The 17,299-nt window shown below is 36.6% G+C and overlaps 1 protein-coding gene across 1 annotated transcript in view; it reads right to left on the bottom strand.

The window, feature by feature from the left end:
* IQCK (IQ motif containing K) overlaps positions 1-17,299 on the bottom strand; it is a 37,488-nt gene that overhangs the window by 5,284 nt on the left and 14,905 nt on the right. Inside the window, exons 7-8 of the mRNA XM_036392266.2 lie at positions 15,170-15,254; positions 9,153-9,264 (exon numbers count right to left, since the gene is read on the bottom strand). Coding sequence (XP_036248159.1) covers positions 9,153-9,264; positions 15,170-15,254 — 197 coding nt within the window. The remainder of the gene's footprint in view (positions 1-9,152; positions 9,265-15,169; positions 15,255-17,299) is intronic.

Raw genomic sequence — 17,299 nt, forward strand, 5'->3', positions numbered from 1 at the left:
TCTTTCAGACAACACAATGGACATTGTAAATGTCAACATCACCAACCTGGCTTACAACTGCACCATTCCTTATGCTGAATTTTAGCCATTTCAGTCCTAGAAGTCCTATCATTCTTTCAAGAGTGAGAAACCTCTCAGGAAATTTATTTTGGTTTCCAGTGCACTTTAAAAGGTGTGAAGATCTGCACGTGAGCAGCCCCGTTCCCACTCCATCCCTGCAGTCACCGTGAGCAGCTCTGCAGGGCCAGCTCCCCACACTGTGGCAATGCCAGCTCTGGTTCTGCTGCAGTGGAAACCATTCCCTGTGCTCTGGGAGAGTTCCTGATGCTGGGGAAAGGCACAGGGACAGAACTGGGCAGAACAAAGTGCCCCAGGATGCCATTTACACAGCGGGGATTGCAACTGTGCACTGCTGCCAGTCCCAGGGAAATGCCAAGAAAACTGTTCTCACAGAAAGCTGGATGCAGGGAAATTGCAAGCACTTCAATCCCAAGATGTTTGTGTGACTGAATGTATGAAATTTATCTACAGAGAATGCCTAACTTAAAGAGGCACAGTATTAGAATTAAATAACACAGTCGTGCTCAGTGGCAGCATGATCAGTATTTTGTGTTCTTTTAAAACATCAGCTCCTGTTTGAAGTCCTGAGACACAGAGGAACTGAGGCCCTTAAATGCTGTAACAGTGTAAGTTAAGAAACAATGAGATCTCACATCTCACTTATTTCTTCTAGTACTGGTATTTCTACCTGAATAGGTCATATGGTTTCTCCTATCAGAACAGTTTGATTTTTTAGCACTATGTTTCAGTCTCTTTACTGTATTTTTCAGACTTTATACTCCTTAGTCTTATTTTTTCAGAGTGAGAAAACCTGATTAAACTATGCTTTAGTCACATGCACATTTTAAATCATAGGACACTACAGCCAGCACTGCAATAACAAGCACCAGTGGGTGATAAATTTCTTTGGAGGTGAGCTGGGGGTGTTCCTGAGGAGCACAACTGTTATCTGCTATTTTTGACCTGCTACTCCTACTACAATAAAGTCATCTACTACTTGCTCTGCCATGTTCCTTGGGAATGCAGCTCATTTGACATAGTTTATCATGTCTGTGCTGCAATGCTGAGGCACAGATGATGGCTAAAGGAAGCACTGGAATGTATTTGGGAAGGGAAAATTCAAAAACCTGCAAAACTTGGAGCTTTTTTCCTATTTATTTAAGCAGTAAGTTCAAACATCCTTATCATCTAATTTGGATGGCAGGCATCATTTTCCCTCATCTTAATGTACAGAACTGATGTTTTGGTTTGACACTTGGTTGTTTCAGCATAACAGTGAATAAACGATGACCTACTTTGTGCACTACTGGATAACACAACTGGCTTGTGACAGGAGCTTAGGAAAGGTTTATGCTCCCACAATCTATAAAGAGTGCATTTCTTCTTCATAGAACTCTAAGAACTACATTTAGTAATTTAAACAGTTGAAAACAGTAATGAAAAATACTACAGACTCAGACTATGAGAAGATGAAAATCCATTAAAGAAAATCTATTGGAATAACTTATTAGCAGGGGCTTAGAGTAAAATATATATATAGAAAGGAGTTTCACCCTAGCCTCCCAATGAAATGCCAAAGAAGCCTGAACATGAAATTGGAGCCACCAGCAATCTTGCTGAAATAAGACCTGACTTTTAAAGAGAAAGTTTTTTTATATAGTGTTTATAATTTTAGCCTCTTACTATTGGAAGTCTGCCTGTATACAATTATTAGTGAAACCTTTCACTCCAGGAGATATTCAGTCACTAGTGATAAGGAAATAATCTATTGCATACAGATACATTAACCAAACAAATGTTAAAATGGAAATTATTCCTGCCCATAGACACTCCCATAAGTCATGAATCTGAAATGGAACTGTCAGAGGATCACTCAGCAGAAGAGGCCTCTGCAAAATGGATTTTTAGAAGTGTCAGGACAAACCTAATTCTCCAAATCAGGAGCAGAGTTTGTCAAAGCTTTCATGACTTTAGAGGACAAAAAGTTTCAGGGCACTTTTTAATTCACTTAGGATCATATTAACAAAGCAAGGGCTGAAATACAGGAGACTTCCAAACACCAACATTCAGAGATACACATGAGGAATAAGGGCTGGAAGATCTCTAGCAGAATTTGTTTGTGCAATGCACCATTGCTTCTCTCATATTTTGACAGGAAGACTCAGAATTCATTAGAATATATTTGAATGGCATTTTTACAACTCAAGGTGTACAAAAAGAAGAGAAATATGGGGAGATACAATTATTGGAGTAGATGAACAACAGCCATGAACACCTGAGTTAGGAGAGAAAAAAACTACAGAGAATTAGATGTACTGGAGGCTATTATTTAAAAGTATCCAAGTGCCCTCCAAATCATTCACTGATCTGAGATTTATGAAGAGACAGCCACAGAAACACAACAGTTTATAGAACACAACCTTGGACTGAGAAGAAAATGCAGAATGAAGGCAACCAGTGCATTTCCAGACATCTGATTAATGCAGGCTTTTTCAATTTAAATACTCAAGACAGAAAAAGAGAATGATGAAAACAGAAAGAACTGACCAGAAATAGAAATGATCCCAGAGTAGCAGGTCCTCAGCTAAAAGCATTTGGGGATTTACAGGCAGAAATCAACATGGGCAGAAACCCAGAACTCCAGATTTGCTGGGCAGCTTCATGAAAACTGCATTTATCCCCATGAGCCCCTCTTATTTCTGACATGATTCCAGCTTGCAAAATGTGATAGGTTCTGTGAAGTTACCAAATTTAAACTCTCGTGCAGACTAAAAGAAAGCATCAGGTAAGAAAGCAGACTGATGGCACAGGGAGGGCTCCAAGGGAGCCAGGGCAAGCAGCTCCTGGGTTCTGCAATCTGTCAGACACTTTTTGTATTCCCTGAGTCCCATTTCAGTACTCCACCAACAGCTCATGGTCTTTCTCTCCCTACTCCACCTCCCCCTTCTTTTTTCTTTACCAAAAGTCTCAAATCTTGTTTTGCTGCAGGACTATTTGGAGGCTTTATTTTTCAGCTGGTGACAGCCTTTTCTCCAGGCTTCTGGAGAAAAGCTCCACATCCCATAGTTATAAACAGAAATTTGGGGTTTGCTTATCTAAATGGTTAACAAAAAACACCAGCAGCATTTTCAATAAAAATGCTCCAACGTTTTTCACTTTAAGGATAAAAGCGGAAAAAGGAAGAAGATGATTGCAGAACCCATGAAGAATTTCTCCTCTCTTTAAAAAAAAAAGAAAAAGCAAACAAAAATATGTTTATATAATTACAGAAGAATCACCAAATTGCAATTTTCCTTTTTTTCCATTATTAACAAGTGCAGAGGAATGAGTGAAACCACAGCTTTGGTACTGGAGGATTAGTTCAGACTTGTGCTCACAGGCCCACTGCTGAGCCTGTGGAAGCACACTTAGAAGGCCACGTGCTGCAGTTTATCTAAATGATCATCTTTCCTTCTTATTTTTTCAAACATTCCCAACGTAGTTTCAGAAATTAAATGTTACTGTAATCTTTATAAATTTTCAAAGATGTCTGAGTCCAGGGTGTGGACCAATAAATTGGATTCTGTATCATGAGTCTTATGACTTTTATCACTACATTCTCAGCTGTTAGTGCCAAGATTAAACTTTCAAAAACATCTCAAGCATTTTGAATTAAGCTTGATGAAAACCACCAGCACATACTCTGCCTTCGGTACTGCTTTGTTCTTTGATTTTCTTTTTTTTTCTCTCTTTAAAAAAAAGAAAATTTAAGGTCTTCTTCTATGTAAGTCAAATTTTATACATGGGCTTTTAAATCAAAAGCAATCATATATATGCTCTCATTTAAAACCATTTTGACTGCAGCACTTTTGCTTTCAGAAAGAAAAAACCAAATACCTGTAAATACAGTAATGTTTTAAAAAAAAAGAAGAGTGAAATTATTTTAAGTGCAGTGTCCTAGTGACAGCAAGCAGCCTTCCACTTTTAACCTGTTTATAAAGCTTAGTTTGGAACCAAATTATTAGAAAAAATATTTCAACATACAAGATCTTAATATATATATATATATGTGTGTACATAAATTTGTTTTATAATAAATCAGATTAAAAGTGTAAAACCATAGAATATGAGGAGGTCATCACTTACAAGAATTCCATTATGACATTAATTAAAGAATTACAGCTGCAGTAAAAGGAGGGCAGATTAAATTAAAAACAAATTATTTTGTTTCAAAATCTTCTTCAATTATTTCAACCACCCTTGGTGAAAGTAGCAAGGGAAAAAAGAAACTCTCACATAAAACTGATTAATTCCTTACATTTTACAGGGCTGAATTTTCCTGAATAAACCACAGAGATGCAGTCTTTATGAAATCCATTAGCTATTCAGACTATGCCTTTCCTAATCCAACATTATTACCTGCAGTAATTTTAAATATTATCTTAAGCCTAGTGTAAGATTTCCCATTTATAAATATATCCTCTTTTCAATATTTTCTTTGGGAAACGACTCAGTCCTACAAACATGCATGTGGCTGTAACTTCATAAGGATGTTTATGGAATGAATTTAAAGAAATTTCACAGTGTAGCCATTTTTTTTTCTGGGTTCTGAATGTAATATTTTTCTCTTCTCCAATTAATTCTGCTTTGATGTGATATGATTGCATACAGGCATCCTTCAAAAGAATGCAGACTGGATTTCTCCTGTTCAGTTTAACTTCAGTTTAACTAAGCTTTTGAATCCTTCCTCATGGTTCAGGTGGAGGCATCACAGCTGCAGCAGGAGTGAGTGGCTGCATTTCTTTGCTTCTTGACACTGTGCATCTGTTCCTGCTCTAGCACCAGAAATATGCAGCCTGTTCTCCCTTATATCTCATTTATATTTGCAAGGATTTTCCAGACCACCTCCATTTTGAGTTCTGCAGAGTATTGCTGGATGCATCTTCCCAAGGGAAAAGATTATTGCCATGAAAGAAGTATTTTTTAAACCTCTCCATATAGGTAAGTAATAACTCCTACTGCCAAAGGAAAAATACAGCTTGGAAATGGAATAGAATGTAAAAGAATATTCCCTCCTGTATCTGGAAATCACCCTCCTCACCTGCTGTGAAGATTACTTTCTGTCTTATTTTGATTTAAGTACATTTTCCACACACTGTGTCCTCTTTTACACAAGAGCCTTGCAAAGCCCAGGCTATGGTTGATTTGTAAGACCTGCCAGCTAATAGGGTCACATTTGGTATTGCCATAAACCCAGGAATATTTTTTCCTTTACTGTTTTCCCTAAGAATACTGATTTTTAAAAGTAAAATTTCACAAACTTTATGCGGGTAAGAACAAGAAAAAAATCCCCTTAGGACACAACATAGCTGGAAATAATGTTTGTGTAACAGCAGCAATGTCTTTCCAACAGCAGAGAGTTACCCCTGCAATAGAGTGTCAGCAATGTTTGGTCACATAAGTGATGAAGATTTTGGTGTTTTCTTTTAAAAGTTTAAGGATTTGTCAAATTCCTTTCATTGTAGGACACACACTTTCATTTCCAGTGCTGTCCTATCCATACTAAATCTGCACAAAATGGTGCTCAGAACCAAATCTGTTTGTCACTCACATTCCCTGGAGGTTGAGTTTTAATTAACTGTATTTTCTATAGAAAGCAAACAATTTTTTAATTCTGTAAAAATTTGTGGAACAAATTTATCCCATCAGCTGTGCTATATTAGAGAAAATTCCTTCTCCCTTCAAGTCTAAAGCTGTGAGTCACAAAACTGAGTCTTAAGTGTTATACTTATCTCTACGTTTTCAGTCTGAAATTGTTCAGAGTAAGGACTGTCATACCTTAAATATAGATCATTTTGTGGAATGTAATTTTACACAGCAGTGGAGCAGTATAGCAAATAAAATGTCAGCCAAGAATGCTCTAGCTTTATGATCCTGGATACATGCTGAAGGAAACACACTTTTTTCTTTGCACTCAAAAAGAAATTTTGCCAGAACATGCATTAAAAGAGGTCAACAGTCCTGCAAGGTGCTGTTAATGCATAAAGTAATTTTCATGCAGTTTCACACTTTCTATCCTAGAGCACTTTGCAAAACTAATAATAAAGAGTATAAAAGATGGACTGAGGGAAGACTAAAGAACTTCACAGGAGCAAACAGGGAAGTATCTCCTTACTATCTTTTTTTAAGTATCACATACAAACACATTTTCATAAAATTATGTTTTTACCTAGAACAGACCCTTGCAATAAGGTTTCATTGTGCTGAAATCTCAACAAAGCAGACTCTGCCTGTTAGCTCACATTAACTGAGTCTTTGGCTGATATTTCCATGGAAGGTATGCTGATCTTTCTAGTAGTGTCAATAGAATCACATTACTGCTCGAGTCATCATTTTCTAAAAGCTATTTGGCAGCTCACCATCCATCCCCTACAGTTAGATTCAACACTGTTTACAGCATCTAATAAACAGAGTTAGTTACATACAAATTAAAGAGATCCTTCATTATTTTTCCTAATGTGGTTAATTTCATAATAAAATGCTGTATCTACTTAAAAATGCAACTTTTTCTTTTTTGACCATGAATCTTAATGCTTTAATTGTGATATCTGAGGTTTTAGTAACAATAAATGCTTTGTCTGCTTGATACAGAGTTCAGTGGTTTAATTAAAGGGGATTAATTGAATTAACCAAATTAATTAATTCAGTTAAACCAAATGCTTAGAAAGACAAGGTTAAAAAGTAGTTGTGTTCTGCTATTCATTATTGTGTGAGTGTTCACCATCCACTCCAGCACAAAGTCAGCTGGGCTGGGTGGAATCACTGGTGAAAGCAGTTAAACTAACCTTGCTGACTTTACACTGAAATTGGGTTTAATGACACTAATAAACACCAGGATAATAAAAGCAGAAAAAAGAGCAGCTGGAGCACTAACAAAATGAATTATGGCATCACAGCTGAGATTGATAATGAAAACCCCTGGACAGTAACTTCTCCAACTAGTACAGCTGTTTCCAAATAGCCATCTGCCTGGGCCCCAAGGCTATTTGATGTGGGGATACTCTTAAATTAACTTAACAGAGCTCAGTTAAGAAATTACAGAAACAGTGTGATAATATCGAAAGCTGATGTGATATTAGCAATATAAACTTATACTGGTTGAAGAAAAAAAATTGAAAAGGGGTAATTCTGCAACTTTCTTTGATGTGATGAAACAGCTGTGTGTCCTAGAGTCCTAAAATAAATGATTTGATGACAGGAAAGCTCTGTGAGAGTGATTAAAAGGAAATTTGTTTTTCCTTTTGAAACAATTGGCAAAGGAAGTCTTACCACTACATAAGTCTCCAAAACAACCTAAGTATAGTTTATAGGAAGATTAAATTTCCTCAGACACAGGAGATTTTTAATCAATTCAACTGTCAAATGACACAGTCCACCCTTAGCCACTATTTTTCTTCGTTGCAGTATTCTGAGAATGGCTTCACCTTGTCCTCTGAAGATGAACTTGTAATTTTCCCCTTTAAGATTTTACATGCATGAAGACTGCAAACTATGACTGTGTAATCATCTAATATCATATTCATCCTTTTCCACACTGGTGTGTTGTGAATATATAGGTTTGTCTCTCAGAAGTGGGAAACATGCATACCTAACTTTTGCTGGTATCATGGACAATGGAATGCGAGAAAAAACATGCCTTGATGAGATGATAAAAATATTAACAAACTGAAAACAGAGTCCAAGCCACAAACATTAAATTGCAATCACTTAAAAGGCATTAGCAAGCCTGCAAGGTCAACCTCTATCATTATCTCCAGAAATGCAATTTTCCAACAATTAACACTGACAGAATTAACCATGTATTACAAAGAGAAAAATCCATCTTTTATGTTTTGAATTTATGAGAATAATTTTATGATAGGAAATTTGAATTCACTGTTTTCAGATACTTAAAGCCAGATATATCTGTGGTTTCTTTTAAAAAGAAAATATGCCTACATTTTTTAACTGAGTCAACTCAAAATAAACTGTAGTAGAGAGGCTATGAAATCCCACTTGAAGAAAACTGGTTGCTCTGCCAAAATTTTCTTTCTATGTCAGTCAAGTCTGCTGGAAGACAATGTCTCACTGATTTTGTCTTTTCATCATTTTTGTGCTCTGTTATTACATGATTTAATCTTCTAGATCTAAGCTACTAAAACCAAGAATTCTACTTCCCTTACAGCATATGAACACCCCATATATACAAACACATATAAACACAGTTTTTCCTTGCTGTGATGAATGATTTTCTTCCTAAGAATTAATTATTTTCATTTAAATATTCTATAAAAGAGCCTATAAAATATCCCTCAGGCAATTTCAAGGATTGGTAAATAAAACCCAATATTTCATAATTAAAACTGCAATATAAATATAAATAAATGTTTGGAGAATCTACAGAGTCCTTGTAACAAATTCCTATCACCAAAAATTATCACTCTCCTGTCGTTCAGGGCAAAGATGATGATCATTATCTGTGTGCTTAAGTGAATGGTAACTTGGCCCTGTCAGTAAAGCCTTGTCCTCAAACAGCACAAAAAAATAATACATTACAGTGCCAGAAGCAATCTGGCTTTATTTCTCTTGGCAATTTTTTAGGTTGTTTGAGTTTGTTTTCTATTTTTTTCTTTTTAGAACTGTACAGACCAAATTCTGCTGTAAATAACTACAGGAAAATGCCAATAGAATATTTACCAGATAAAAATCCCACAGTCCAGAAAAATTGTACTACAACCCATCTGGTAACAATCAGCTTTACATAATGAGTAGCTGGTAGGTGTCTAATCCTGCCCTACAAAATACTGTGCCAGCAAATTGTCATAGTTTTCCAAAAGTATTGAATTTAAGCCCTATATTGTATTTTTTCATTGCCACTTTCAGCTGCACAGGCAACTCAAGTAGAGTATTGACTGTACAGGAACAGCAAAGCATTTCCACCAGACATTACCTTCTCTCTCAGGATCCTACTGTGTGGCCTATTTTTTAGACAACTCAAAGTGTAAAAATTCAACACAATGTAAAAAAACAAACAAACAAATAAACCAAGAAACCCCACAATTTAATTCACTTACCTTTGGCTTCCTGTTTAGCCCAGAATTTTCTCACCACCTCATGAATGTACCTCTCCTCTCTCAGCTTCTTTTGCCACTGACGGAGCTCTTGTATTTCACTATCACAACGAACCTGGGAAAGGGGAATCAGAAAAGAAAACTAAAATTATATACCTTTGTGTTATCTAGGATGAGAATACAATTTTTTTCACAAGGCTGTGGCTGGGCAAATATGTGACAGCCATCCTCTTTGCTGGGCCTGAGGTAAAAGCAAAATCCCAGAGGTTTACAGTTTTCGGCTTACACAGAAATAAAATCCACATAATTGACAAATCCAATTGAAAACATAAATATGTCTATTAGGGGATCACTTTGATTACCAAGGACTCCTGGGAATGAGATTGCAGTGAGATGCTAATTCTCTGAGTTAATTAAAATTTAAAGCCTTATGCTGAAGGGTATTAGTGCCTTTAGTAAAGCATAACACTATAAACCAACCCACTGACCAAAATAATAGAGCAGAAGAGGAGTCTGAAGGGTCATGCAGAAGAAAATTTATTCCATCAACCTGATTCACACCTGCCATCAGCTGCAAATAGGCTGACTGGCAATCCCACCCACACAATTTTCACAAACAGGAGAGCCATTAATCTGTTATAAAGTAATTGGACTGCATTACATGGTACCTATTCTTTGTCAGTCAATCACCCCGTGAAAGGCATAATTCTGCTTCCACAAAAAAAAAAACCAAAAACAATAGCTAAGGGCCTTGATTTCATTTAGATGTAAGCTGAATTCTTCTAGTATTGTTTCTGTACTGGTGTAGTTCCCACTAACATAGAAGTGAACTAGCTCTGCATCAACAGCTTTTACCACTCTGCTACTTCCACTTGTTGTAGCAGGATTTGATTAATTAGCAGAGTGTTCCCCACTGCTGGCATTCACACAATTACTGCCTCCAGTACATGAGATCCTGTCCTGAACAGGAGTGGAAAGGGTCATGCCAGCATCACCTTGGACACTGGGGATTATTCTCTTAGTCATAAATTGTAATAGAATTATTTTTAAAATGCAGTTTCTGGGGTTGGGGTTTTTTTCCTAAATGTTACATATAAAAATGTCATTCTGTTTCAGGACTACATTCAGAGAAGCTGAGGCTGCCCCATCCCTGGCAGTGTCCAAGGCCAGGCTGGATGGGGCTCTGAGCTCGGGGGGAAGGGGTCCCTGCCCATGGCACAGGGATGATCCATCATGATGGAACTGGATGATCCTTAAGGTTCCTTCCAACCCAAACCATTCCATGATTCTAAGGTTCAATGTCCGAGTAGTTCAGTCTGAAGTGGACCATGGTAGAAACAAGCAGCAATAAGCTTAGTTTCTCCTGGACACATTTTTGCTTGCAGGAAGATAATGACTTAGTTCCCTAGAAAATTTCCAAATAGAATTGTATATCTTGTATTCTTAGAGGATATGGTGGAGAGCTTGTTCTGTGACCTGAACTCTATTATTTGCTCTTCTCCATTACACTCTGCTTTTCTCCCACTTTACTGAGACACATACAGAGCAAAAGAGCACAACTTAGTTTTCCACTAGTTATAGAAAACCCCAAACCTTAAAGAAAACTGTTTAAATTATTTATCAAAAGCATTCTTTCCTCACAGGATTTCTCCTATGTGCTGCAGCTAAGAATGCAATAAACAGTAGCTGAACTCCCGTAGCACTTTTCAATCCACTTAGGAGAAGATAACTTGCTATGTTTCAGACAGTGCACTGGCAGGGCAGAAATACAATGCAAGGTTACTTGAACAATAAAAACAGACAAGACTTTTGCTCAGTGACTTGAGATCAGATACATCTTAGAGCTCCAATAATACTTTATTATACTGATATAGTTCTGTTGTATCTTCTATAAAAGTTATAAGGGCTTCTTACAAGGTTTCTATGAAATTTTAAAAATTAAAGAAGTTACAGCTACAAGTGACATCTTCTGCTATACAAAAAAAAAGATAATGTTCTATTAAATCCATCAAATACTATTTTCAAACATAAAATATAATCCAAACACAGGATAATTTCTTTAGGCTTGCAAGAGACATTTTTTCCTTTATGCTGTCATGTATGCTTTTAAAAGCCGAATAATTCTTTATTACATGGAGTCAGTTTGTCTGCACAGGAAAGGGTTAAGGAAATGCTTAGGGGACACAAGCATATAAATGACAGAAGTGCAAGAGGCAGGGAGATAGAGAAATTACTACCTCTATATCTAAATATAAAATTTCTGAGAACATGATGTGTCCATTTGCAACCTCAGCTGTGTAAGACCTGTATTTTGGCCCATGACAGGGCCACAGCTGTCTCTGTATATTGAACATAAAGACAATAATTCCTAACAGTTAAAAGATAAAAGGCAAGTATTGTAGCTTCTGTATAGTCTCCCAAAGCAAATAAAACAGTGGCAGAGCAGTGAAATACCCAGGGAAATACAGAGTTCTGAGATAAAGGCAGAGTCAGGTACTCAAATACTCCAAAGTCAGCATTAAATCCAAGCAGTAAAATGAGCTCCCAGAACAAAATGTCTTTTTAGAAAAGTGACCAGAAAAGGAAAAAAGAACACAGATATGCCACCTGCAGTAAAACAGGTGACAGGAATGTTACAAAATACACTAACAAGTTCCAAATATGCTTAATAGATTACAGTTCAGCACAGTTATAATGCAGTTTAGCCTACTGATAATGCCTTAGAAAGTTCTGCTTTGAAACCAGAAATGCTGGCATGATGAAAAAGCCATGACTTAGCAGCAAAATCTCCAGGCAAATAAAGAGAGAGTCAAGCATCTTTTCCAAACAACTGACATGTGTCTCCTGCAGGCCAGCACTGCCTGAAACCCTGGAGGGCTCTGAGCTTTGAAGGGAGACTTCACTCCCACACTTGCTGAAAATAACAGGGAATATTTGTGTGACCTTCTGGGTTTAGGCCTTTGCTGGTAGCCACAGCTTGCTGGAAAGCAAGATAAACTGTGATATAAACTTTATATAAACAGATATAAACTGAAATGGTTTTATTTTATATTGCGATAGCAAAAGTACAACTACGCCTTGTGAAATACAAAGCAAAACTGGAGCATTTTTATCTTCAGCTTTTGCTCAAAGGATGTGTATAAAATAGCACTGAATATTTACATAATGCTGTTCAATTTCAACTCTAAGATATTACAAGATTTAGTCCAAACCCCCGTGTTTTCAGTGCTAGGTGAGAACATGTAGCACAGCAGATAAGGATAACACTAAAGGTTCACTCACAGACATCAGAGGAAATTCTATTAATGAAAAATTTCTGTTAGTCCAGAATAGTTATGCAAATTTTAAAGATTAAAAAGAGACCATTAAAAAAAAAGGCACTAAGCAAAGATTCTGCAGTAGAGGGGTGAAGGAATATATCACATTTTGCTGGAAAAGTGCCTGGAAAATTGACACCAAGCTGAATATTGCCTTGGCCTGTGACAGATGAATGGAACCTCAATAAAAACGATATGGAAAGTGAAAAGGAAGAATTCTGATGACAGAGCTGTCTCAAGTCTTACTTGAGTGCTCCTCCTGGCCCTCAAGGAGCCCTCTCAAGATGATGTCCTCCTTTCTGTGATCTTTTCAGAGAACTCAGCAGATCTATTTTCCACTGCTGTTTGTTGAGGAATTCCGTTCTTGATTAAACTTGAAATAATTGTCAGAGTGCCCATCAATGTCTTTGCATGAAAGATTGTATAGCAAGGGCTTGGTTGATGGCAGCCATTAATTATTAGTACAACAATTAAACAAGTGTTTTTCTGAAATGTGCTGCAGATAAGGATGAATTTACTGTTTTGATCATGCTTTATTCATCAGAGTTCTCAATATTCTGTAGCTTTTTTCCCCCTTTACACAGAAAACCTTTATTGCCTGATCCATTTTTGCATTTTTTGCCATGTGTTTTTGATACTGGCATGCTCAGACAGCTGGAGGTAGCAGAAACAAGTGAAGTATCAAGAGAAGACTGATGCTCAGTCAGTTATATAACTAGATAAACTCTACTGCCTGAATCAATATGGTCAAGAAAATACCTCAAAAAATGGTCTGAATCCATAGAAAATGTGTCCTAGAAGACCAAGGATGAAGTACCTGTCTCTCAATCACACTGTCATGTTATCTGTGTGCTCATGTTTAATTACCCAGCATTATCACACTGTGTCAATTTTTATTTCAAAAGCAGTATTTCAAAATTCTAAATCCTCTGAATTATAAAACAAGGTTTAATGAAAAACTTCAGAAAACAGTTTAAAATTTTGACACAAAAATATCTTTAGAGTGCAAAAAGGCATTATTTGTAAGTATTCAGTAATTATCAGTTATTAACATTAATCAGTGTTAGCTGACTGAGTTATTTATTTTAAAAGCAAATAATCTGAGTTCTTTGGTAATTTTTCATAATATACTTATCATTAATGTGATGAAATCCTATTTAAGCTTAGTGTTCTCTTAATCTGCAAGCCCAAGGATAACACACTGCCTTATGTAGTAATTTGGTACTAATGATTTTTATTTTATATTCTGATTGCAATTTTTAATTTTTAAAACCCCATGTTCTTTCACCTCAAATAAGGTAAAGCATTAATAGCTAATTTTATAGCCTGAATTCTTTTTTGTCTCCTACCTTTTATAGGAGACATAAAAAAGAACAGAATTTTTTATAGAATTTCTCTCTCATTTCTGGGAATTGGTTTAGAATGATAAATACCAGGGTGAAAACCCTGAAGTTCATCTTTGCAGGGAAGGATTGTGCCCTTCACAAGCTTTCAGAGCAGCACAAGATATCTGAGCAACCTTGCAGTGTTCAGCAAACAGAACTGTTATTGGATAATGGCTGCCCCCACTGTAAGGATGCCTGCAGGGATACTGTCAGTGCTAATTCACGTTAGTGTCAATGCTGTCTCTGTTTAAAAAAAGAAAAATAATGGGAAACAAACAAGCAGAAAGTCACAAAAATCCATCAGTCAAGAAGAACATTTCAAGGTATTTCATTGTCTTTGGCTGCACAGCACATTATGGGAGCCACTTATATATTCATGCTTGGTAAAAATAGTAGAGAATTTAACAGAGAGTGTTTTAAACTGATTGTTATTTAAAGAACACCTGACATCCAGAGATGTCTCACTGTCCATCACAACAAAATTGCTGCTATATCTGGAGGCTACTTAGAAGCTTAAGTTTTGATAAAGGAAGTCAAAGACATTTCTTTATCACCAAAGTCACCTGAATTTCAAGTCCATTTCTTCCTGAAGTGTGAAGGTATCAGAGCTTTAAAAAATATATTTGACAGAACTTTTTCAGGATTTTCAAAATTATCTATTTAGTATCCAAGGGTTAGCATGGCTGTTACCCTCCAAATACAATTTTCTTTGTATTGACAATTTTCTTTGTATTTATTTTATGCACCTTGCTTTTCCCTCTTAAACTGGAATGGCACTAGTGCTGTGTTACTATTGAGTCTTACAACATCTGCTTGTCATTTTGTTTCCCTTTTCCTTGAACAACATCCTTCATGTCTCTCATAAATCTCCTGTCTCATTCTTGGTCTCAATTCCTTGTCTTTTCTTTCTGGATGCTTCTTTTTCTCAACAGACCTCACCAATCCTCCTCATGCATCTCCACACTCACTCACATATCCCTGCATGAAGCAAAATACCACTTCATCCTTAGAGCTACCCCAAGCAGCTTTCAGTTAAAGAAAGAAAATTGTTCAGTGTTAATTGTACTTTGGAAAATCGAATTTCTGTGGATTTTTCTGTTGTTGAGGAAAACAGTGAGATTACATCAGCATAAATGCCTGTGAAAAAATTGAAGTCACTAGGCATAAGGCAGAGCAACATCCAAAGCCAATGAACCATAGGGGTCTCAGCAGCTATTTATAGTATCCCCTACTTAAAATTTATGTAAGGATTTTCCCTGGGGCCTTCACAGTCCTACAGTTTTCGACATCAAGCACAATAATTATAGATTCCTCTTACCCGATAACCTCTCCAGAAGGACTGGATTAGTATGCTTGCTTCTTCTTCTGATAGAAGCAGAGATAGAGGAACTGGTGGTCTAGGACTTAAAAAAAAATAAATGTAACAGGCAGCCTATAAATGTAAAACACTTTCTTCCTTAACAGTATATTTTATCAAAAAGAGAAATGTTGTTCAGGAGCCTGAAAGACAGAAATTCTTATTGCTCTGAAAACAAAATGCACTAAGAATGTCTCCTTTACAAATATATTATTATACACACTACAAGAATTCCTTCTTAAAACAATAATGTACAAATGGCACATCAAGCAGAGTCATTTTTCTTATTCTTCTACATGTGCTTCAAAGTCCCCCTATTATGGTAAGGTTTGGGGTGGCAGTGGGAGGTGGGCAAGGGAAGCACTCTGCCATTTGGAAAGCAGGGAAGGTTTTACTGTGTGTGTGCAACAATGAACAGACTTATATGTAAATGTTTATTACATGAAATACACAGAATATAAACATATCTTAGCACATTCATTTACATTATAGTGTCACTTTAAATTAAAACAGGCTGGGAAGTAATGATTATCATATCTGTATAGCATGAACCCATGTTTAGAAATGTCTAAACAAGTTCTTAAAGTGCTGAAATTTTACTTTTGATGCCATGTACACTTTCTTTTGGTGATAAAAGGATGTAATACATTTGTGAACTCAACCATTTTCAGCCAAAATATATGGTAGCTTGAAAGCACATTTGGTGAATCTGTTGCTACCAATTTTAATGGGAACAATCTAGTAATTAAATTCAGCCTCAAATGACTATATCAAACCTTGCTTCCCAAAAGCCATTTTCTATGGGAGTTGACTTCTTTCTCAGACACAATGATAAAAAAATCATCCCTTGGAAAGGACAAAACAAAATTTACTTTTATACTGTCTTTTAGGAGAAATGTAATTTGCATCCAAAGAACTACAGTGTAATAACACTGCAACTCATGAAAATACCAGTTCTAAAGAGAAGCCTTGGCACAGCATTAGAATGGCTGCCAAGAGCCACTCTCCCTGCATGGGGAACAGACTGAACACAGCCTTGACTTGGAAGAACACAACACGATGAATTTGGATGCAGCACCCACCTACAGACACACACAGGCCATTTATTTATGCAGTCTTACATTTCTGGCTAAAATGCTGCAATATCTTTTGGAAATTTATTTATGGCATATTACAGGCCAAGCTAGGAGGCTTGACAGCTTACATTTTCCTTTCACTTAATTTCATTCATATTAGTCTCTGCCCTAGTAAGCTTCCTATGTTCTCTGACATCTTTCTCTTAGGGCTTGTCTTCACTGCAGGAGCATTTCAACTTGGAGCACAGCCTCAGCTCTTATCTAATGCTACACTGACTCCAGTGGCTCAGCCTGTGTACTCAGCTAAATTGGTCTCATCATCATGTCAGCTGGGTTTTGGCCTACATTTATTTTAATGTGAAGTAAAACCTTGGTCTGTTTGGAAAAGCTGAAATAAGGCAAAAATAAAAAGCAGTCTCTCCATTGAGCTGAACTGTCTTAGCCCTGTGAATATTAATTAGCATTTCTCCTGCTCAGGGGAAATCATAAGTGCTGGACAAGCAAGGCTTCCTGAGATAACAGCTTCTTATAATCAGACTTAAAAATCTGAAGCTGGACTGTGCTGGTTTCCTGATAGGCTTTCATCCTCTGTTCTATTTTAGATCTTTTTGAAAACCAAAACTTAGGGAAAATCACAGGAAGACCTACATATTTTACAGCAGTTATATCAAAGCACTGAACTTTCTCTAGGAATAAGTACATCTCTAAAGAACAACTTGAGATTTCTCCTAGCCTGCAACTCTACCATTTCTTTGCTTTCATTTTGAAATTATAAAAATGTCTAGCTTATAATCCAACACTAAAACTGAGAAAACAATATAAAAAATCAAGCAAGAACAGGATTCAATTTTTAGTAAGACAGTCATTGGCAGATATCAATCCTTTCAATGGCACAGCCTTAAAGACCAGGTGTCATGCCAGGTCCAGTTTGGTCTAAGGAATAAATGGAGAATATACACAATTGTCTGCAGGTCAAATAAAAATAGAATCTGAGCAGAGGCAATCACCCCTCAGC

This window comes from Molothrus ater, chromosome 16, assembly GCF_012460135.2.
Source record: "Molothrus ater isolate BHLD 08-10-18 breed brown headed cowbird chromosome 16, BPBGC_Mater_1.1, whole genome shotgun sequence".
NCBI classification, from domain to species: Eukaryota; Metazoa; Chordata; class Aves; order Passeriformes; family Icteridae; genus Molothrus; species Molothrus ater.